At 56.3% G+C, this 23,138-nt stretch overlaps 1 protein-coding gene across 1 annotated transcript in view; it reads right to left on the minus strand.

The window, feature by feature from the left end:
• Positions 1 to 2,759: 2,759 nt before the first annotated feature.
• HS3ST6 (heparan sulfate-glucosamine 3-sulfotransferase 6) overlaps positions 2,760 to 23,138 on the minus strand; it is a 26,972-nt gene continuing 6,593 nt past the window's right edge. The window contains exon 2 of the mRNA XM_027905424.1: positions 2,760 to 3,391. Coding sequence (XP_027761225.1) covers positions 2,776 to 3,391 — 616 coding nt within the window. The 3' untranslated portion in view covers positions 2,760 to 2,775. The remainder of the gene's footprint in view (positions 3,392 to 23,138) is intronic.

Below are 23,138 nucleotides of genomic sequence, written 5' to 3' on the forward strand. Positions count from 1 at the left end.
CAGTGGAAGGACCCACACCGAGGACAGCACGAGTGGGACGGGGGTGCTGGCACCACCCTGCAGCTGAACTGCTTTGGCTGGACACACCTTGCTCTGCTGGGGCTCTTGAAAGCAGCAGAAACGCCCCAAAACTGAGGTGGACATCAGCCTGAGGTGGACATACATCAGCCTGAGGTGGACATACATCAGCCTGAGGTGAACATCAGCCTGCGCTTGGCCCTTCCGAGCCGGGAGATTTCATCCCCTTCCTGCCAAAGCTGCTTTTATTGTCTTGATCTAATGAAGTGCAGACTTCACCTGGACAGACCCATAAGTGGCTCCTCTCGGAGGCAATGAATACAAATACTTGACCTCATGAGCTGCGGGGCAGCAATTAGTTTAAGCAGGGGGTTTGTGTAACACTTCAAAAGTCTTAATCCGTGCGGTCAGCCCTGGCACGGTATTTGCCAGAACCTATTGAGTAGTCTTAATGAGTCTGCAAAGCAAGCTTTCAATACATTTTGGGTCGCTTCAGATGCTTTAAATGGCATAGTCTATATGGCATTGTGCGGCTTTAGAAAGGGCCGGGCTTTAAAAAAGTACGGCTCCCTTTCACGGGGCAGACAGAAACCATCTTTCGAGCCGGGACCCTTAACGTTTTGCATATCAATACGGCTGGGGCTGAATGCACTCACTGAGCTGAGAAATAGGATCACTATCAGCGTTTCCAGGCTTTCACAGGCACTTGGGAAACTTTAAAGCCCTTCGCGGAGAATAATTTGGTCGAATGTCGTGGCTGGAAACAAAACCTAAACAAGCAGAGCGCAGTCCATCACGCGGAGCTGCCAGCGCGGCTGACAAGGGGCTCCAGCCGCTCCGACATCCCACCCCCGGCGGGTGGGGGGCCGGGCCACCTCGGTCCTGGGGTGACACGGCCAGGGGTCCCTGCACCGGGCACGGGGGCTGAGCCCATCCCGGCAGTGGCCGCATCGCTCAGAGGGCTCTGGGCTTTCAACCAGCAGGAAAACCATCCTGGATTCATCTCCTCCCGCTGTTCCCTGGCGATACCCCAGTTTGTGCTGGCCATAAAGCCCCCTCAGGCTCTGGCACAGCGCTGGTGGCATCTGTGTCGGTCCCTGGTGCCCCTGGCACCTGCAGGGATGTCACCAGCCACTCCCCGTTCCCCACAAACAGGCCGCAGTTTGGGTTCGATTTCGACATTCCATTAACTCCATTCCTGCACGTGTCACTCGTGTCACTCGTCCTGGGGCTGCACAGGACACGTTGAACCTCAGCTCCAGCACTGGGACAGAAAATACCATCACCTCCACGGGCACAACGGAGGTGCCAGCGGCTGCGATGTGGGAGCAGGGAGAGCTGGGAGGGACAGAGCACAACCTGTGGGTGTAAAACCACCCCGAGGATGGGAAGAAAGGGGATGGGGGTGGTTGTACATCCCAGGAGAAGCGGTACCTGCTGCCTCCATCACCCCGAGCAGCAGCAGTGGGAAGGGAAGGCACCTTGGCAGGATGGGCAGCTTTGGGGATGCTGCACGATGGAAGGAACCACAGCCAAAGCATATTTGCAAACAATGCAGGGCCTGAGGGCCCTTCAAAACACATAATTAGCTCATTAAAGAGACAAATACAAGTCACTAATAAGATATTAGAGGTTAATTAAATGTTTTCCCCATCTTTAATTAAGGGAAAACCAGTTAGTGCAGATTAAACTAATTTCTGCAGCCTCCTGTGATGACCCTCGATGGCTGCAGATTTGGAAATCTATTGAGATTACTGAGCTGACAGGGCAGAGTTTGGGGATTTTGTCTGCTCTGCTTGGGAATTAGGGGGAAGCAGGAATTTTCATCCTAAGGGTCAGAAATGCTCTGCTCTATGAGCTGAGTTGCTCAAAGGACACAGGAAAGGATGTGATACCCAGCTCCCTCTCCCTAACCCAGGCCTGGCATTTATTCAAAACTACTGCTGTTAATTGTTTTCTTAACCAGGCAGTTCCTGCAGACTCTAATCCATCTGCAAAACATCCCCCGTGCTCGGGGGCTGCTGCTCGAGGGCCTCACCCACCGCCCCTTGGCCCTCAGTGCCTGTGCCAGCTCTGGAATTTGGTTTGGCAAAAACCCACTGGTCGCCCACCCCAGAGCCCAGCTGGTTTCCAAAGGTTTTATTAGGGATGGTGGATCCATCACCATCCCCCCCCCACACACACAGAGCCCCATCCACACACACCCACACGTCCCGCTCGCCACCCGGAACGGTCCCGGTCGACACAGATTAGCAAGGCTTATATGGAAGAATATTTAATCTGGTCAGGGAGGGGAGAGGGGCCATCTGTGGTTTGATTTCTTAAATATTTCTCTCTACTCCAGAAAAGTCCATTTCCTGCCAGAAAAGGTTGTAATATAAATTAGAACGAAGGGAGGAGGTTGCTGGTGGGGTGGCCACGATGACCACGAGCCTCCCTGGACCACGATGCTCATGAGCATCCCTGGACAATGACCACGAGCACCCCTGGACCATGATGACCACGAGCACCCCTGGACCATGACCACGAGCACCCCTGGACCATGACCATGAGCACCCCTGGACCATGATGACCACGAGCACCCCTGGACCATGACCATGAGCACCCCTGGACCATGATGACCACGAGCACCCCTGGACCATGACCATGAGCATCCCTGGGCCCCCGGCAGCCAGGAGCATCCCCGGCCCTCAGTCCCGGCTCCAAGCACTGCTGGCAGAGCAGGTGCCAGTGTGGTGCTGTGCCCCAGGGGGTGGCTCAGTCCCACCCGAAGTCCTGCCCCGTCATCTGATAGAACTTCATGTTGAAGGGTCTGTAGAACTCGCGCAGGCGCTGCACCACCTGGGGCTCGATCCTGGGGTGGGGCCGCCCCTTGGACTTGCCCAGGCAGCGGGGTTTGCTGCCCTCGGGCTTCTTCAGGCAGGGGAAGCCCTTGGTCTCGTTGAAATAGAAGTGTTTGTCCGTCACCACCCTGTGCAGGCCCAGGAAGTCCTGGACGCGGCCCATCTCCCCGGCCGGGTCGCTGACGAGCCTCTCCCCGCTGACGAAGAGGAAGCTGGAGAGGGGGAAGTACTGCAGCCAGTTGTCCAGGTGCTTGGCGTAGATGCCGATCCTCACCGCGCTCCAGCTCGTGTCGATCAGCCCCGTGCTGGCGTTCTTGAAGGCCAGGGCCTGGAAGCTGGGGATGGCGGGGTTTTTGGACAGGGTCTGCGTGTAGTCCGAGATGGCCCTGGTCACCGGGTTCCGCACCACCACGATCAGCTTCGTGTCCCGGGACATGTTGTAGATGCGCCTGGGGGCCTCCTTGGTGACGAAGTAGCTGGGGGTCTTCTCCATGGTGATCTGCCCCTCCAGAGTCCTTGGCATCAGGCTCCTGGGGGCACAGAGGGACACGGTCAGGGCTCCAGGCACAGCTGCTCGGGCCTGATGCCACCCTGAGCAGGAACAAGCCCCAAAACCTGCCCAGAAAGGCTCAGGGGCTTCCCAACCACAACCCACCTCTCTCCTTCCCCTCCTGCCAACCAGAAACACGACCTTTGTCACCCCTTTGTCACACCCCATTGGTCACCTCCTCATCTTCAAACTCCTTCCTAGGAGTCCCCATGTCCTGGTCTCTCCATGCCGCTCGCCCAGTCTCAGTGTCCCCTTTGTCCCCTCCAGAGTCTGTCCCTGGGAAGGACTCTCTGCCACTCTGCCCCACCAGCAGCACATCCAGAGAGCACCTGCAGGCTGTTGGTTCCCCTTGGAGGTTCCTCACAACCCCCTTCTCAATCCTTTCCCAGGACACTCCAGGACCTGCTACACACGTTTTTGGGGCAGGGCTGGTTTTCATCCCCAACCTCCAGACAAATTTCATGTCCTGGAGGTTCTGACCCACCATGTGGGACTGGAAAGAGAAAAATCCCCTCACAGGGGTGATGCCCAAGCAGTAGCTTGGGGATAGAGATGCCCACAGGGCTCCCTCCTCTGGCCCCAGCCAGCGAGCAGTTAAGGTCAGAAAAAGACGGTTTCCTTCTAGAATGAAAGGCAGGAAACCTCGGAGGGCCCAGCCATTGTGCTGGGGAAAATTCACTGCCCTGATTGTTCCCTCGTGCACTTTAATGAGGCATTAATTACCAGAGAAATTACCCAGCCATGTCACCCTGTGTGACAGAACGGGTCCTCCCTGCCACCAGCACAGGCACCTGCCACCCTCCACGTCCCCCTCTTCCACTTCCAGGAGGAATCATAGAATTCTGGAATGCTTTGGGAAGGGACCTTACAGACCATCCAGTGCCATGGGCAGGGACAGCTCCCACCAGCCCAGGTTGCTCCAATCCCCCTCCAACCTGGCCTGGGACAATTCCAGGGGTGGGGCAGCCACAGCTTCCCTGGGATCCCCATCCCACTGCTCGGAGCGTTGTGCCCAGCAGGGAGCCAGGACCCCACAGCAGTTGGGGACAGGGACAGGGACAGGGACAGGGACAGGGACAGGGACAGGGACAGGCCACGCTGCAGCCAAGGCTGTGCTGGGGGGAAGTCAGGGCTCTGCCCAACAGCATCTGTTCCTTATGTAATGGGAAAAGCTTGAGGTTTCTGGGATTTTTCCCCTGGACTCAGGAAAGAACACTTGATTAAAAGCACTTGTGAGCGGTGCTGGGCCCTGCACAGCTCCCTCCCCCAGACAAGAGGCAAAAGCCACTTTTGGCTTTCCCCCCCATCTCCTCTTTTTTAAAAATTTTTGCACAGTGCCAGTGTTTTTAGAGCCACTTCTTGTTCCCAGTGTCCTCTCCTGGCAGCACAGCCCCTCCAGTGGGATGCCCTTCCGGGGATCCCTAAATCCTGGGGCACCCGGGGGTCCCCATCCTTTCCAGCACCTTTTCCCCATCACCCCAGACAACAGCATTTACCAGAGAGGCTGGCTGACAGAGTTCCTGCTGGGAAACATCTTCCCAAACCAGGATCAGACCCTCCCACGCACACCTGTCCCCTCCCACGGTGCCAAGGCCATCGTCCCTAAGGGGTCTGTGGGGCAGAGGGACCCCCAGAGTCCCCCAAGATCCCACCCACCCGCACCCAGCAGTACCAGCACCTTCCCTGCCCCCATCCTGCTGACCCAAAGCTTCTCAGCTCCCAGGAGCTGCACCTACTTTAATTAACATCAACCACACCATCCAATGTTTAATCACCACGTAATTAACAGAGAATATTTAATCCAAGCCCAGTCAGGGCAGCTCTGTATGCACAGGTACCCCCAGAACTGCAGCCCCTGGGCCTGTGCTGGGGGGCAGAGACTTCACCCCCCAAACTGTCCCCCCCCAGCAGGGACAGTGGAGTCCCAACATCCCAGAATCCTGTCGGGAACAGCGGCCTCCAAGCGCTTAATTGTGCCGCTCCTCCTCTTCCTGAGCAGCTCCATCACCCCCAGCTACTTGGGAGATAATTACACAATTTCACATTATCATTAACTCCCTAATACTTTCCCCTAAATTACCCCAGTTAATTATTGATAACCCCTCCAGATCTGGCTTAAACTGGCAAAGAGCAGAGCGGGCTTTGTTGTGCCCCACTTTAATGCAAACACCGGAAACTTTAATTAAATTTGCTGTTAATTCTTCTTGACCTTAAGAGAACACCCTGGGAATGCCAGGCAGTGCCTACAGGTACATGGCACTGCAGTGGGGGAGCCCTGGGCAGCCTTGGCAGGAGTTGGGATTTCAAGAGGAGACTGTGCCCAGGGGGAGGGATACAACCCTTTTAACCTTTCTATCAAGCTGATAAATTGCGATTTTTAATTGATAAAACAACTGGCATTTGAGAGGTGTCAGAGACGGGATTTCCTACACAGAGATGTCCAGCACGTGCAATGTTTCCTCTGCTGGGGTAACGTGCAGGAAGTTACAGCAGATAAAATGATGATAAAAATGCAGAAATGCATTAAATACTGATTAACAGCCGTGGCAGGCAGGGAATCAAAGTAGACTTCAAAAACCGGGCCGACAGAACTTTTCCAGAGTTAATTGGTTTGTGATTCCTCAACTCTGGGATGATTTTGGTGCAGAGGAAGGAGAGCTCCTCCCAGCATGGAGCTGAGAGCCCAAGGGATGCACCCTCAGGAGCTCAACCTGATAAATAACTCTCCAGCCCAAAGCATCCCTGAGTTATCACCCAGGGCAGCTTCACAAGGAAAATTAACTCCATCCCAGCCCAAACCAGGAGAGCAGGACAGGCCCTGCCTACAGTTCATCCCCACTGACCTGCCCTGGCATGGATACAGGTCCAACCTGTACTGGGAGCGTGATGGGGAACCCCAAACCAACCACAGGGGTGATGGGGACCATCACATCAGGGGGATGGGAACCATGGGCTCAGGGCTTACATGTTCTATATTGCCACCAAAAAGAGAAAAAGGGGGGGAAAAAAACCCTTTTTCTATTATTATTTCAAAAAAAAAATGAGCACTGACCAAAAAGGCCAGACAAAAGGAGCGAAAGGAGGGGATTTCTCCCGGGTGGGACATGGTTGAGAGCTTTCTGCAGGGCAAAGAAAGTGACTCTTTCAAGGCTCTAAGATGGGCCATGGGGGACAAAACCCCCCGGGCAGGGGACACCCTGCGCTTCCAGGGGACCCCCTCCCTCCTGGGCAGGGTGACAGGGGCTCGCTGGGGGACAGAACCGTTTTTGTGTAAATGTAAAACAGTTTGGAACCGGGAGAGAGGGGGGACAAGGCTTGGGACAGATTTATCCTCTCGCAGCAGACACCCGGTACCACCCGGATCTGCATATGAATCGCCCCCAAGGCTTATCTCAGCCCCGGGGACAAGGCTGCCTTTGTGGCCCCACGGCAGCTATGAAGTTGTTAAACTGGAACCAGCGATGGAAACTTGGAGATACCGGGCCTCTTCCTTCCAGGGCAGCTCGAATGGCAGCACCTTGGCTGGCAGGAAAGGTGTGAGAGAGCAGGGAGGGGGACAGGAGGGGGACAGGATGTCAGGAAGGACAGCTCCAGCCCCAGATCCCTGCTCTCTGCTCCCGGGGGATGTGCCAGACCCCCCATTCCCCCAAAAGAGCGGGGGTATGTGTGGGCAGCTGTCCCTACCCCCATCCCAGGCCATTCCATGATCTTCTATTCCCGGAGGATGCACCGGGGCATCTGTTGAACCTCTGCAGGGCTTGGGTGGCTGAACTGGGAATGCTGAACTGGGAAAGATGGACTGGGAGGGCTGAACCCACCCAGCCACCCGGGAGCAAATTAGCCCACGTTCCCTATTCCTCCTCATTACTGTGATATTCCCCCTCTCCTCTGAAGGGGCAGCGGGTCCTGCCAGTGCCCCCACAGCCCGCAGAACCCACCCACCCCCCCCGGCATTCCCCATCCCCGAGCTGCCTCCATTATTTTTGATTCTTTCACCAATTCAAAAATGTGCAAATGAGGCCACGGCTTCCCAATCAGGCCTGGCCGGGAGCTAATTGGCTTTAAGCAGGGAAACCTGAATATGCTAATGACGGCAATAACAAGCCCGGGATGCGCCTGGAAGGGGAGCCGAGCCCTGGGCTCCACCACGGGCTGACTGAGACACGTCAATTAACAGCAAGGACGATAATTTATTAATGCTCCTTTGCACCCTCCTGCCCTTTGCTCCTAATTACAGTTTGATACATGGAACATCGAGGAGGTTTTCCCGGTCCTGCTCCCAGCTGGAGCATCCCCCGGGCAGCCCCCAGAGCCTCCTCCTGCCCCCCCAGAAGCCCCTGTCCCCATTAAGCCATAGCCCAGGACCACGACTGGGGGTCTGTGGCCAACACAGAGGACCCCAGACCACGGGAACAGGGGCCCTGGGTTGGGATTCAGTGGATGAAGAGGCTCAGAGATGGAGGAAAATGCTATGGACTGGCTGCTGCTGCCTGCCAGGGCTGTTCCCCACAGGGTCCAAGCCCCTCCCAAACCCTTCCTGTGGCATCAGGATGTGGGAGATGAGGAGTGAGGGAAAGGAGGGAGGCTGGAGCCAGCATTTGCATTTCTAATGGAGTGGCTTTCACCGGTCACCTGACACCCAGCTATGACCCCCCACAGGAACCGGGGCCACGGGGGAAAACACGTCTGCTTTTCCCATCTCCAGAGTCCCCCAGACTTCTGTGTATCCCAATTCCCTGGCAGGAAGGGACAGAAAAGGCTGTGTCCACCCCAACCCCACGGTCCCCACCCACACCAATCCCAGCTCCACTCAGCCACCCCACGCTTCTACTCCTGTCCTGCCCACGTGTATGGCCAGAGAATGCAATTAAGGGCAGCTCCAGGCCCTGAAGGTTTTTATTCCAAAGGCTCTGGTGAATGCCCATCACAGCCAGTGGTTATGGAGAGCAGCAATCAGCCTCAACAAGGACACAGCACCTTCCCTGCTCTGGAGCTACGGCTGTTTGGCCTCAGCATCCATGAGAGATAGTCCCTCCTCTCCCTTCTCCAGTGTGGAGCTGATATGTGGGGTCACCCCACAAATGTGAGCAGCTGAACTCCCCACTGACTCTGCCAGGGAACCCTCACAGTCAGCACTGCTCAGATCCCCCTGTGCTCGTGCCAAAAGGGGTGTCCCTGGGCCGTGGCACAAAGCCTGGGAGCCATCCTGGACCTCCTGCTCCCTGCTGGGGTCCAAAAGGAGCATCCTGGACCTCCTGCTCCCTGCTGGAGTCACCACCCACAGCTACAGAAATGAGCACTGGGGGCCCCACAGTCCATGGGGACATTTCCTACCTCTGGAGCTCACCCAGAGATGGCACAAGGGCAGGGTGGTGCTGCCTCAGTGGCTGAAGGGGGGTCTGAAGCAAACCCACCCCCGTGCTGAGCAGCATTTCCCCTGCAACAAGCACGGACTGAACAACCATCTGCGACAAAACAGCTGCACCTATTGCTTGGGTTGAAACAGGTGGGGAACAGAACAGCTCCAGGAAGCCCCCAGAACCCCTCAGAAAATGGGGGCTGTGTGTGTGGGGGGACAGTGAATCCCCCAAACCCCTTGAGGCAGCAGGGACTGGCATGTGCCCAGCTGTGGTGGGACGCTGGACCAGGGCTGGTGCACAGCAAGGGCAGGGATGCCACGGGCACACCCAGCCTCTCCATCCCCCTGGAATGAAGCCCCTCTGCGTGGCAGCAATTAGGACTCCTCTCCTCTGGGCTGGATCCCCAGTGTCCCTTTGATTCCCCGTGCTGGCGTCCCGGGGGCGAGGGGACAGCCTGTGGCAGGTGTCTTGCCTGTGACCCGGGTCAATCGAGGGCTCTGATCTCCAAATGACCCTTCCCAGCAGTGCCTGTGTAGCCGCGCTCAAACAGCTTGCAGATGAAGGAGCAACAGACTGGAGATGATTTATTCAGGAATTAAAGGTTCAGTACCCCTTTTAAAGGCTGCGCCTCGGCACTGTCAGCCTTCATTGCACACAATTAAAGGGGTTTGCTGCCCCGGCCCCCGCCCTCCTGCCTTCCAGGGGAAGGAAATCAAACAAAACCAGCCCCCCCCCTGCCAAGCCCAGGCCCAGGGGGGTGGAACTGTTAAAGGACTTGTGAACTCGGTGCAAGAGCAGCCCTGGGTTCCGGCCTGGGAAGCTGCTCCAGCTCCGTTCTCTGGCAGGGAACAGCTCGGGATGGGGGATGCAGGCACTCGAGCTGGTCCCCGCTCGCAGGAAGGGATGTTTGGGCTCTTTTGGCTCCCCTGGCATCCCTGCAAAGCCCATTCCCACGGCTGGGCCTTGGGGAAATGCTCCTGGACCCTATCCCTCCTCCTGTTTATCCTTCTTCCCGTTCATCCCTCCGGAGCAAACCCGACCCCCTCCTCATCTCTGCACCCCCAGGCTCGCTGGTCACCTGTGACCTCACACCTCAAACACGGCCTTGAATTTCCCTCTGCCACCTGAGAGGGGAGATGAGGATAAAACCTGGCGTGGTCAGGATTATCTTCTCCCTTCCCAAGCGGTGGGAACTGCGGTGGTTGTGGGCGGGGGGAGCGGCGCTGGCGGGCGCGAGCAGCAGGAATTCAATGAAAAGCTTCCTTCCTCTTAGGAAAAGAAAGGGGAGAAATCCGCTGGCAGCGGGCGCTGTGATAATCCCTTTCCAAGGCAGTAAATTTTCCTGCAGCTCCCCCGGAAAGTAATCCAGCGGATTATTGCACCTTTCAGCACCAGCAGCCTTTAAACAACGCTCTGCCCTCCCCAGGCATCTTGTGCTTTCTGACCTGACCTGCTGTCTGAGCGCGGGCAGACACAAATCACCCTCCTCTGCACCCACACCGGGGACGGATTTTATCCCCCTGGTAACTGGGATCCTTTGGTGCTCCAATAAACAAGGGAAAATTGCTCTTAGGGGGCTGTGCAGCTCAGGCTGGGGAGGGGAGGGGACCCCACAACCCTGACCATCCCAATGCACACCCTGATCTGATGGCTGTGACACGGTGAAAGCACATTTAAGACAATTCCAGCTATTTTTTTTATGGACCAGTTGTTCCCAGTCTCAATGCTCCAAGCAAGCTGTCCAGATGCAAAATCTTCTGCTGTTAAATAAACATAGAAAATAAACCCAACCCTGAGACCACTCTTCAGTATGTCTAAAATCTTTGTTTTCAATTACAAATAAAACCCCTCACATATTGGTTTTCACTAAATTATTCCCCTGCAGCAATGGGCTGGTTGTTCCCCATTTCCCACCTAGATGGAGGAGAGCACAGGAAGGGCATGAAAAGGTCACAAAAATCACTTTTTTTTTTTGCAGCTTCAAAGTTACACGGGAAGAAGAAACGGGAATTCTTTCACTTCCTGATGCTTGGTTGAGCAAAAGGAAGGGACTTTAAAACTCACCCAATTCCACCCCCTGCCATGGGCAGGGACACCTTCCACCAGCCCAGGGTGCTCCAACCTGGCCTTGGACACTCCCAGGGATCCAGGGGCAGCCACAGCTTCTCTGGGCAACCTGTGCCAGGGCCTGCCCACCCTGACAGGGAAGGATTTCTTCCCAATCTCCCATCTCTCCCTGCCCTCTGGCAGTGGGAAACCATTCCCCCTTGTGCTGTCACTACCATTCCAAGTGCATCCATCCCCTCGCTGCCAGTCCTGGGGGACAGTGTCTGCAGGCAGCCCCAGCCCACGAGCAGCGCCGGCCTGAGCCAACAGCTCGCAGCTAATTAGCTCAGACTAATTAATGAGGGCATCGTGCAGGTGGCAGGACCCGCCCCACCCTCGGCAGTGCCCGATCCCTGGGAACCCTCCCTGCCCCGATCCCGGGGTGCAGGTGAGGGGCACACCCAGCAGCCCTGCCAGCCCTGCCAGCCCCAGGGCAGGAGCCCACATCGACACCCCAGTCCCAATCCCGCCGCAGGTGCAGGAGCAGCGGGAGCGAGGCAGGAAGAGAAAGGAGGAATCCACACATGTCTGCCAGAGCGAGACCTTCCCGCTGGCCGGCGCTGGCAGCTGCTTTGATTTGATTAACAGATGCTGACGAGGCATCGAGACAAGTCCCCAGAGCCATGAATAATTTCAGGGTATTTGTGTTTATTTGATCTCAGTATGGGGCTGGCCCAGCCCGGCCGGACCCTCGCAGAGCGCTGGGGAAGGGGCTCCCAGGCTCTCCAGATGGCCACTCCAAGGCCACCACGGGCAGGGCTGGCTGTCCCCTCTGGCAGGGCTGGCTATCCCTTCCAGCCTGTGCCCTGGAGAGCCCTTCATCCTCCTCCTCACCCTCCTCCTGCACAGCCATCCCTCCGGGTAACAGGGTGATGGAACCCCCCAACATCCTTCAGGGAACAGAGGAGGTTCCCCCCAGCCTCGTGATCTTTAGCATAACTCGTGCCAACATTTTCAAGTCACTTATGAAGTTTCTTCTCTTTTAAAAGGGCAAAAATGGGTACTCTGACCTTCCAGGTTGCTGGGTCAGAGCTGGGATCCAAAGCTCTGTGCCAGGGCCACCAGGTCCTGCTGGAATCACCACGGTGCAGGTGGAGGTTGGAAAGAAGCTCATCAAGGTTGGATGTAATGAGTTAGAAATCAAAGATGCTCCTAGCATGGGAAGAGCCCATCCCCTGCCATCAGAACAACGTCCCCCCAGGTGCTGATCCAGTGGGGATCCACTGCCTGCATCTCATGAGGCTTCTGCAAAAATGCTGTCCCAGTCTGGCTGTCCCCTGCTGAACAAGCAGCGAGTCCTGCTCAAAGCTTCAGCCTCAAACCAGCCATGAGTCGTTCTGAAACACATCCAGAACTGTCTCCTTTCTACCTAAGAAAACATAAATCAGCCCCTGCTCGTGAGCTGAGGTCGGCAGTGGGGCCGTGGGGATCCATCACCACCATTTCCAGTGATGGCTTTGAGCTCTCTTGGCCAGATCCACACAGGAATTTGGGATCATAAAGCTCACTGAGGTGACTGTGCTTCTCAGTGCCCCTGTGGAGGGGACCCCCCTCACCTCCCCAGGTGCCTGGGCAGGGCTCAGTGGTTGGCAGAGGAGCAGCAGCAGCATCTGCAGCACCAGCTCCTGGCTGGGGCACCGGGACCCTCGATGGGCTCGGGCAGGGAGCAGATGTCCCAGCCCTGGGAGCTGCAGGAGTGGGGCAGGGGGGGACAGGAGGGAGGATGGGGGGCAGCGATTCCACAGCTGCAGGTGGGCAGGAGGGGCAGAAATGTGCTGAGGCAGCAAGGCCGCGATGGCAGAGCCCTGGTCCCCAGCCAGGCAGGATCCAGGCATTCCCATTTCCCACTAATGCCTTTGACAGCTCAGGCAGGTGATGGCAGAGCTGCTGCTGCCTGGCCCTGGCAAGAACCTGGTGGCCTGGAGCTGCCAACAGCTCTGCAGAGCCCCAGCTTGCCCCTGGGTTAATCCATCTGAAGGTGATGGTTACTCCCATCCTCAGAGGTCACCTGCAAAGATGAGGGATGGAGCCAGGCCTGCCCAGCCCTCCTCACCACCACCTTCCCAGGCTGAGCAGGGCAAAGGAGCCATAACTGCAGCTCAAAGGAGAGAGGTTTCACCCCGTGGTGGGAGAGCAAAGCCCAAAAGGTGCCCAAAACCATCCCCTTGCTCCACCCCTGCCAGAGTGGAGGTTGCAACGGATCCATCAGCCAGATCCCTGCATCCCAGTGCCACAGGTCAGTTTTGGGGCCTCCCAGGGAAGAGTTCAGCCTAAAATCCCCTTGTGCTGGTCCCCATCTCCTCCCTGTTGTGTCCCACACCCTCCATGTGTCCCAGCTCACGATGGCTCCGAGCTGGAGCAGCTCATCCGTCCCTCCACCACCGACAAAAACCCAGGAATGGGTTGGTTTGGTGTTTGTCTCGGGTCAGATGCTGTCATGCTGCTCTTGCTGGGATGAAAACTACATCCAGTTTTCCACAGAAACAACAAAGATTCCCCATCTGTGTCAAATTTGTAATCCAGCCTGGGGGAAGATGGGAAACAAATTCAGCTCTCTTTTTTTTTTTTTTTTTTTCTTTTTCCCTATCAGCAAAAGCCTCATTTCCTGGCGAGGAGCTTCACCCCAGAGCATGGAAGGGATGGGAGCCACCACCCCTTGCACAGCCCAGGCTGCCCTGTGCCATCCCATCCCGTGGCATCCCACAGGAGCCGGGAAAGGGGGAAGCGGGAGAGGAGCCCAGAAATGTCCCAGGCCAGGTTGAACGAGGCTTGGAGCAACCTGGAGCTAGTGGGGAGTGTCCCTGCCCATGGCAAAGGGCTGGACTAGATGGTCTCAAGGTCCTTTTCAACCCAAAGCAGTCTGGGGTTCCATGATAGGGAACATCTTCCATCTTCCTGAGCCGTGGGCAGCTCCCAGCTCCTGTCACCAGCACTGGGTGAGCCCCAGGGGATGGAGATGGAGGCTCCATCCACCCAGGGTCTCTCCCCCTGGTGTTATTGCTCCTTTCCTCCCTCCCTCTCTCCAGCAGGAACAACTGGGAATTCTCTGACAAAACATTTCTTCCCTGGAGAAGCGTTGCTTTGTGGCAATCCGAGCTGTTTTGTGGGAAAGAACTGGATTTTGACTATTTTTAGCCTGGTTTCCTAAGGAAATGTGGCTTAAGCAATCACATGGTCTGTCTGCCCATCTTCCCCCAGCCAGGCTGATCCCACCGGCCGTTTCCAGCCGGATTGGAGGGAGGATGAGGATCCAGGAGAGGAAGTTTGCACATTTCCATGCAAAGCTGCAGCTCAGTGGTGGGCAGGACCCCAACCACAGCCCACAGCTCAGGGGAGGGCAAAGCCAGCCCAGCCCAGAACCAGCAGCTGTCCCCCAACACCAGCCCCATCCACACCAGTCCCACCAGTCCCTGCTTTGCTGGGCTTCAGCCTCCCCAGCCCCTGCTCAGGACCAGTGTCTGGGTGGGAAGAGAGAGGTTGTAAAGACCTCAACACTCTTCCCACAAAGCAACCCCCCAGGCAGACCCCCTTTGGGGTGTCCCTGTCCCCCATCCCAGGCAGGGCCATTCTGCCAAGCAGGAGAATCCTCCCTGGAGCCAAGGGCTGGACTCTGCCAGGCCTGGGGCATCAGAAGGCTCCCAGTGCTGACCCCAGTCTCCAGGGACAGCCTGTTGCTGCTGGTTTGTCCCCAAACTGCCTTTTCCAGGAGGAAAAACATGAGCACATCCCAACCTTCCAGTGTTAGTGTGTCCCACCGCCACAGCTGCTCTTCCTGATGGAAAAGACACCCTGGGATCAGGCAAATCAGCCTTCCCAAGGGCTCCTCACTACCCAGAGCCCAGCAGGGAGCTCATGGGCACTCACTGACGCTCTCAGGCAGCAGTTTGGTGTTCCTGAGGGAGAGGGAAACCAGCAGTTCCAGCAGCCTGCAGTTTGAATCCACTCCTCATCTCCCATCCTCACCCAGACACTTCAGTTCCTGGGTGATGATGGATGAGCAGGGGGATGATGGATGGGACCTGCAGCCTGACAGGCACATCGATCCCTGTATCCCTGTATCCCAGCGTGGCATCCAGGGAGCCAAGGCCAGGGCAGGGCTGCAACCAGCACGAGAGGCTGGAAGAGAAGGCCACCACTCCCCCATGTCCCCAGGTGCCACATCCCCGTGGCTTTTCCACCCCTCCAGGGATGGGGATTCCACCCCTGCCCTGGGCAGCTGTGCCAGGGCTGGACAGTCCTTCCCATGAGGAAATTTTTCCAAATATCCAACCTAAACCTCTCTGGGTGCAGCTTGAGGCTGTTCCTTGGCTCGTTACTTGGGATGAGGGACTGACATAAAAAGCCACTTTGTGCTCTGTTTTGCAGGATGGGGGGAAGGAGCAGAGCCCTTGGCAGAGCCTCCCCATGTCTGAGGACACCAAACATCCCTCTGTCCATTAATGATTGAATTGTCCCCTCAGGTGGATGGACAGGTGGACAGACAGTCCAGAATGTGCTGGTTGCTTCTCCTTTAGGGAGAAGTGACCACAGGGATGGTCTGTCCTGCGATTTGGGGGTCAGGACGACTTCAGGATTAAATTTAATGTTGGGGGAAAAAGGTAATTCTGCCAAGTGACCTTCCAGTAAATTGTTTTTTTTCCCTGCACGGCAGCAGCTTTATAGGAAAACAACACAAACCCCCAAACAAACCCTTCTTTAGGCATTCCCAAATAGGTTTGTTTTTTTTTTTTCCCCCTGGTTATTGTGGAAATTTAGATCAGAAAACGTGTTGGGTAAAAATATTCAATTCCCCACAGCCTGCAGAGCCTCATCAAAAATCCATTTGAAGTATTACTCTCAAATCCCTCATGGCAATGGGATATTTTAAGGTCAGTTAAACTTATTATTCACTCAAGACTTGCTTTCAGGTCCCTGCATATTTCAAACAGATTTCCCCCCATCTTTAGCCCGACTGTGTTACAAAAAGCCCTTTCCCCCCTCCCTTTCTTTTTTTTTTTTCCCTGAAAAAAAAAAAAAAAAGTTGTCAAAAGAAAAGATCCTAATCAGAAACAGCTTCTGAAGCCTTAAAAGCCGCTACAGTTTGTACTTGTTACCAGAAAACATCGACGCTATCGCCCGATCCCCAAATCCCTTGACTTCCAAAACACTGCACGGAGCTGTGCTTGGAAAAGAAGAATTAACTCGAAGCTGGTCTTCTTATTTGCAATTCATTTCCTTGAAACAGGGCTTATACACAGATTTTTTTTTTTTCCCTTCCCTCGCTTTGCACAAGGAACCAAAGCACTTCAAAAACTGCAGCCTGTGTTATTTTGGGATTATTTAGGATTTCCAGTTTGGTGTAGCTGTGATTTCTGCCCCTACCATGCCCTTCCCCTCAAAGGACACCAGGAACTTTGGTTGGTTGGGGGTTTTTACATAAAGATCACCCCTTGAGTGCCTAAAGGGGCTCCAGGAGAGCTGGAGAGGGACTGGGGACAAGGGATGGAGGGACAGGACACAGGGAATGGCTTCCCACTGCCAGAGGGCAGGGAGAGATGGGAGATTGGGAAGGAATTCCCCCCTGGGAGGGAGGGCAGGCCCTGGCACAGGTTGCCCAGAGAAGCTGTGGCTGCCCCTGGATCCCTGGAAGTGTCCCAGGCCAGGTTGGACGGGACTTGGAGCAACCTGGGCTGGTGGAAGGTGTCCCTGCCCGTGGCAGAGGGGGGAACTGGATGGTGTTTGAGGTCCCTCCTGACCCAAACTAACCCACAGTTCTGTGAGCAGCCTCCCCCAGGACCTCTCCCAACTCCTGCCAGGCTGTTCAGACCCTACAGCACACCTGGGATGGGACAGGCACTGCCAAAGCCCCACCTCCCTGGGGTAGAGGGTCACCCTTCCCAATCATCAGCTGCTCCCTGAATGATATTCCCCATTTATAGCCCAGATAACAATTCCCCAAATCCCTGAAGGTCACAAACAGCATTAAGAGCTCTGCCCAAAGCCACGAGCAACGTGGCCAGCACAGGAGGCAAATTGAGCAGGGAGGAAGAGATTGCAAGTGCCCTAATCTTGCTCCAGAGAGCAAAGACTTTAGAAATTATTACACAGTTCTTAGTGTTTCCAGCCATCTGGCCTGCATTTCTCCATTTGCTCAATCAGACATATGTTGCTTTTATCCCTACCCCTGCCAGCTCTCCCCTGTTCCCTGAAAACATGTGCATCCTCCACTCTGCTCATTTCCAGCCCAGCTCAAAGCAGAGGCTGCGAGTTGGGCGCTGTGAAGGCTTCCAGCAGGTGAACATGCCCATCAGAGCCTCTTCTATCTCCCACTTGCACCTAAAAATCACTGTTTGCCCAAAACAAACGGGGAGGAGGGGGGATGTTGCGCTGCTCCAGCAGCACAGCTCCCACCACCTGAGCCAGCTGCACCGCCCTGGGCCTCTACAGACTTCTCAGGGCAGGAGAAGAAGATCCAACAATCTGCCCAAGGACAGCCAAAGCGTCACAAGGTGCTGGAAATGAGCTGTGGAGGCTCTTTGGGAGCTGCCATCACTGTGGAGAACACAGAGCTGGGGGTTGGGATCAGGCTGAGCTCCCACCAGGCATTGAAGACTCCAGCCCTGGCTCTTCCACCACCTGCAGATGACTTGTTTTCCCACAGCCCCACCCTCATCCCCCAGCAGGCCCCACAGCAAGGCACATCTTCACCTTCCCATCAGCTGTGGCTGCACGTTCCTCTTCCACGAGGCTGGGGGAGAGCCTCCCTTCCAGCAGGAACAGCCTCCCTTCCAGCAGGAACAGCTTCCCTTCCAGCAGGAACGGCCTCCCTTCCAGCAGGAACAGCCTCCCCCAGTCCACAGCGGGGCAAGGAGTGAATTACATTGAATTAAACACTGTCCAGGCCCTCGAGTATCCGGCCAAGTGCTCCCAGATGTGCAGGGCTCTCCCTCAAAGCCTCCCTGGATATTTAATACCTTGGGATCTGTGGTGTGAGGGTCAGACACGGGGGTTTCCGTGCAGGGGCTACAAATCTTCTCCACTCTTCCCATCTCCCTTTAATAACACCATAAATCATCAGGCACTTCTCAGGTGACCACGTCACTGCCCGCCGGCGTCTCCGAGCAAAACGCATCCGGACTCTCCCTGTCGGCAAAGGAGACCTGCTGGGAGCAAACTCCAGGGGATTGCGTGCCCCAGCTCTCCTCCAGCCACTCATCTGCTGGCATCTGTGCTTCAGCTGCAGTGTGGCAGCACAGGGAAAAGGCGAGGAACTGATACAGGAAGATTAAAAAAAGGTTGGATGGGTCTGTTCCTAATGTGAGCCTCGCTGCTCGCAGCCCTTTGATTGCAGCACAACTGAGAGATGGAAATTCACTGGAGGCAAAGGAATTAATTAACGGGAGAAGAAAGGAGCATCAGTCTGTTGGAGTCCTGGCATCAATTCTGAGAGGGGTTTTGAAGTGGCAACAGCTTCCCTTGTTCTTTAAAGTTGTTCTGCGTCCTGCACGGGCACCCCAGGAGCCGACGCGCAGCACGTGCACGGCCTTGTGCTGATGAGGTGACCCAAGGTGGCACAGGACAAACCTGCCTGTCTGTGCTGGGGACACCCAGACACTGCCCCAGCATCCTTCCACTTCCTGCTGCTCCCAACTGCTCTCCTCTGATCCGCTGAGACCTCCAAATCATGGAGGAGCCACCACCCTTCACCGGGCTGTCAGCACTCACCTGGGGCTGAGCTGCTTTGGGAGCTGCTTTGGGAGCTGCTTTGGGAGCTGCTTTGGGAGCTGCTTTGGGAGCTGCTTTGCATCTCCAAATGGTTTCACAGCTCTGCAAGAAGTAAATGCTGAGGTTTTGCTGCAGGTGAGCAGAACATCAACCACCTTCAGCCAAATTCCAGCTCAAACTGGGAGTGTTTCCAAACACAGCCTCGCAGATACAATGTGGGCTGTGGTTCTCCAAAGCTTCCTCTGCTTCCTGAGACATCAGTTTTCTTGCCTTCAGGACACACTGGCTTCACACAAGAACTGAAACTCGCCCTGTCCCGTGACTCCAGGAGCCACAGCTCGGAAAAATCATCAAATCTCTTCAGATTCCCAATAAAATCAGGAGAGTTTCCACCCTGCCCTCCACCCAGGTCGTGCTGCGTGCAAAGAGTGGGATCCGTCACTGGGAGCTTCCCAGCTGAGCTGGGGAGGGTTTCACAGCCAGATTTCTTTCCAAAGGGCGCTGGTCACCCTTCCTCATCATCCATCAAGTTGGCTCCAACTTCCCCCCAGCAGGACTGAGGGGTTTGGGGAGTGTTTGTAAGTCAGGGCTGGGGACATCACACACACAACTGATGGTCTGTCATTGGCCCACGATGCCATGAAACCAGAAACCCACTAACAGCAAGGTTTGTGTTAACACACACTTACAGGCAACTTGTGCTGCGATGCTGACATGAGGTTCCCACAGCTGGGCACAGCTGGAGTGAGGTGGTCACTAAACCTTTAAGCCTGAATTTGCCTTAATTTAAAGAAAGTTTGCCTAGAAAAAAAACTGTTTAGAAGAGGTCTGGCCCCATCAGTGATTAATGCTGAAAGGAGTCGCTCATTCCCAGTTCCTGCTCAGTAATTCAAGTGTTATGAACCTCTGAGATGACAGAGGCCTTGCTGTGATCCCTGCTCAGCCCCGTGGATGCAGCAACGTCCTCACACATTCCCTGATGCTCCTCAAAGCAGAGCAATATGAATTTTTAATGCACACCCAGATCAGACCCGGACAAGGCCACCCCTCGTTATCTGCCTTGTAACGAGATGGGGATCAAACTGAGAGGCAAGGACACGGTGGGTGGGTGGCAGCAGCACCACACGTCCCTCCAGCAGCACAGAGGGGAGTTAGGCAGCCTGTCACACCCAGGACAGCCATGGTGGCCCACGGGGACTCATCCCCTCCCCAGGGCTGGTGGCTCTGAGGCCACCTCTGCTCCCCCGTGGGATGGACTGAAGCACCAGGGATGAGCTGGACTCGATGATCCCTCCCAAATTGAGATATTCTGTGCTCCTGTGAGCTCCACACGTTCTGTGCACCCCGTGCCAGGGTCTGGGGAAGGTTTGGGTGATCGTGGCAGTGCCTAAAACAGCCCAGAGATCTGCAGGAGAGTTGAGGGGGGGCTGGGGACACCCTTTGTCACCAACTGGAAGGAAGTGAGGGGTGTGGTGAACCCAGAGAGGCACAATCACAGCACTGGGGACAGGACAGACATGGAGCCCTCTGGCAGGGGCAACACCAGGATAGAACTGTAAGAGAACCAAAAACCCCCATTCCTCCCACCTAATCCAGCCTGCCTGAGACAAGCTCTGAGCTTCAAACTGAGGTGGACACAGAGCCCAGCCAAGCTCCTTCTTCACCCCCCGCTCAGAATAAATGTCAAAGCATGAAACAGCCTGCCAGGGGAAACCAGAACCCCGGGAAAACCTGGGGGGACAAGGGCAGGATTGTGCCAAGCACAGCCCCCTGCAGGGGATGCTCCACCATCAGCCCCTCATCTCCGCTCCGCCTCAGCCGTCCCGGTGAGGGGCAGGATCGGCCCCTTTGGGATTCCTCTGTCCCCTTCTCCTCCTGGCAGCAGCCCAGCCCTGCCCGCCGGTCCCTTTTGTGCCGCAGCGGCTCCGGGGCCGCCCGGGTGGCGGATGGGGTTGTCACGCTTGGGGCTCCGACACGGCGGGGGGGGACGGCCAGCCCGAACCGCCCCCCTCAAAACGGCCTTTTCACCGACACAAAACCAGCCCGGCCCTCAACAAAACCGAAACTCTCCGCCGAAAAGTACTTGGCAGCGGCCCCTCGAAATTTTTCTCAGGCTTGTCTTGCGCGGCTTCGGAACGCGGCTCTGAGGAACAGAAGAGCAGCCGGAGGAAGCGGCCGATGAAGAATCGCCAGCGGTGCCCCCGCCGGGCTGGCGCTCGCAGGGATGGAGCTGCCGGGCAGGTCCGACCGGCTGGGAAAAGCCTTTCCTGGCCATCACAAACCCGCCCGGGCCCCCCAGAGCCCCTCGGGGGGTCCAGCATCCCCCTCCCCTCCGGCGCCGCTATTGACGGAGGCAGCGCTGAGCGATCGCGCTGACAGGCTCCTGATCAATGGCACTTATCGAGCCCCTCCGCGCTGCCGGTAATTGGAGGGTTTCTTTCGCTTCCACTCTTATTGACGTTTCCTCCCTGGCAGGGTGTCCGTGGGGGTGGGAATTGTCACTTGGAATTACGGGGGAGCTCGGCGGGATGGGGAACAAGGGCCGCAGGTGGGGGCGGGGGAACCTCCAGGGCACCATCGGCACCCACGGGAACCTCCCGAGAGGGACAGATAAAATCAGATCACCTGACGCAGGGCTGCTGAGGTGGCAGAGGCACTTTGGGATCGTGCCCCGGGGCTGCAGCAGGAGGCAGGATCCGCCGTGCTTTGCTCTGGGGGTTGGTTCCACCCGCAGCGAGAATTACGGAGTCATGGAATCATTATGGTCGGAAAATACCTCCGAGATCATCGAGTCCGTTCCCCCAGCATTGCCAAGGCCACCACTCACCCGTGTCCCCAAGTACACGCAGCTTTTAAATCCCTTCAGGGATGGGGGCTCCACCCCTGCCCTGGGCAGCTGTGCCAGGGCTGGACAACCCTTTCCATGAAGAAATTCTTCCCTAATATCCAACCTAAACCTCTCTAGGCACAACTTGAGGCTGTTTCCTCTTGCCCTGTCCTCTGGGAGCAGAGCCTGAACCCCCCCCCCCAGCTCCCCCCTCCTGTCAGGGAGTTGCAGAGCCAGAAGGTCCCCCCTGAGCCTCCTTTTCTCCAGGTTGAGCCCCCCCAGCTCCCTCAGCTGCTCCAGACCCTTCCCCAGTTCCATTCCCTTCCCTGGACATGCTCCAGCCCCTCCATGTCCTCCTTTTGGGGTCAGAGGACCCCAAAACTCTGCAGCTCCAGCAGAGCCATCCTGCCCTCATCAGATGCTGCAGTGGCAGCAGAGGGGGGCTGGCAGCAGCTTCCCCCTCCTCTCCCAGCCCCGGGGTTTGGATGCTGCTGCTCCAGAGCAGCTGCAAGTTGGGAGATCCCCACCAAGCAGCACCACACAGCGCCGGGAGAGCGGCAGGGGCGGGATGTGGCCTCCGGGGACGGGATCTGTCACTTTTCTCGTCCCTTCCCGTCAATCACCAGCAGGTCCCTTTATTTATTTATTTTTGGTTTGCACAATACAGCTGCTCGTTCCCGGCTCAACCAGCCCGAAGGGCGCTGATGGAGCAGGGGAGGAGATGCCAATTCTCCATTCCAGCTACAGAAACACCTCCACACGTGCCCACAGCCAGGTGTGCCCACGGCCACAGCCACACACACAGTTCAGGGGCGAAGGAATAAATCAATTCCGAGTGGTCACTCAGCCTTCCCCTGCCCAAGGACGTTAACAAGGTCACATCCTTATTCTCTCCAGACTAATGAGTGGAGATTACTAATAAGCCCTCAGTGACAAGTGACTATATTAATGTAATTCTCTCCTGCTCACAATCAATGTTGTGTGTTAAGATGCAGAGTGACCCTGGTCACCCGGGATGCTCCTGCCACCTCCTCACTGTGGAGCTGCTGGACTGTGAGAGAGGGGGTTTATCCCCTGCCTTGGGGTTTCCTTGGTAGAGCACACAAATCACTCCCAGGAGGAGCCCAGCAGCTCATCCCACTCCCAAAGTGCTGCTGTTCCCCAGGGCAGCCTGAACCGCTCAGCGCTGGTGGTTTAATCGCCCAAATATTGAACATTTTCTGCAACTGAAGGCAGTTTCGGCCATTTCACCCCCTATTTCAGTCTCAAGGTGAGCTGGTCCCAGCTCTCCCAGCAAAGCCTGGCTCATCCCTGCTCTCTGCAAGCCTTAGAATCACAGGGGGTTGGCATGACCCCCTGTGCCCTGGCATGACCTGCGGGTTCACCCTGTGCCTGGCTGTGCCCTGTGCCCTGGTCACCACCCCCATATTCCCCATCTGCATTTCAAACGACTCCCCAGAACGAGAGGGACTCTCTGGAGAGGTGCCTGAGTAATTTTGCAGACATTTAGAGCCCTGTGATCTCCCTGAGCTGTCTCTGGGCAGAGGGAGAAGGAGGAGAAATCCAAGGAGTCGCTGTGAATTTTCCACCCAGGACCATCACCACAAAAGGTGAGTGTGTAAAACCTCAACAGAGCCATTCCAGGATTCCATTAGCTCCCACATCCAGCCTGTACATCCTCCTGCAAGGAAAGATTCCTCTTCAGCCACTGCCCCAGTGGTGCCCAGGCT

This window comes from Empidonax traillii, unplaced genomic scaffold, assembly GCF_003031625.1.
Source record: "Empidonax traillii isolate 1590-97213 ecotype Southwest subspecies unplaced genomic scaffold, ASM303162v1 scaffold1155:size169172, whole genome shotgun sequence".
Taxonomy (NCBI): domain Eukaryota; kingdom Metazoa; phylum Chordata; class Aves; order Passeriformes; family Tyrannidae; genus Empidonax; species Empidonax traillii.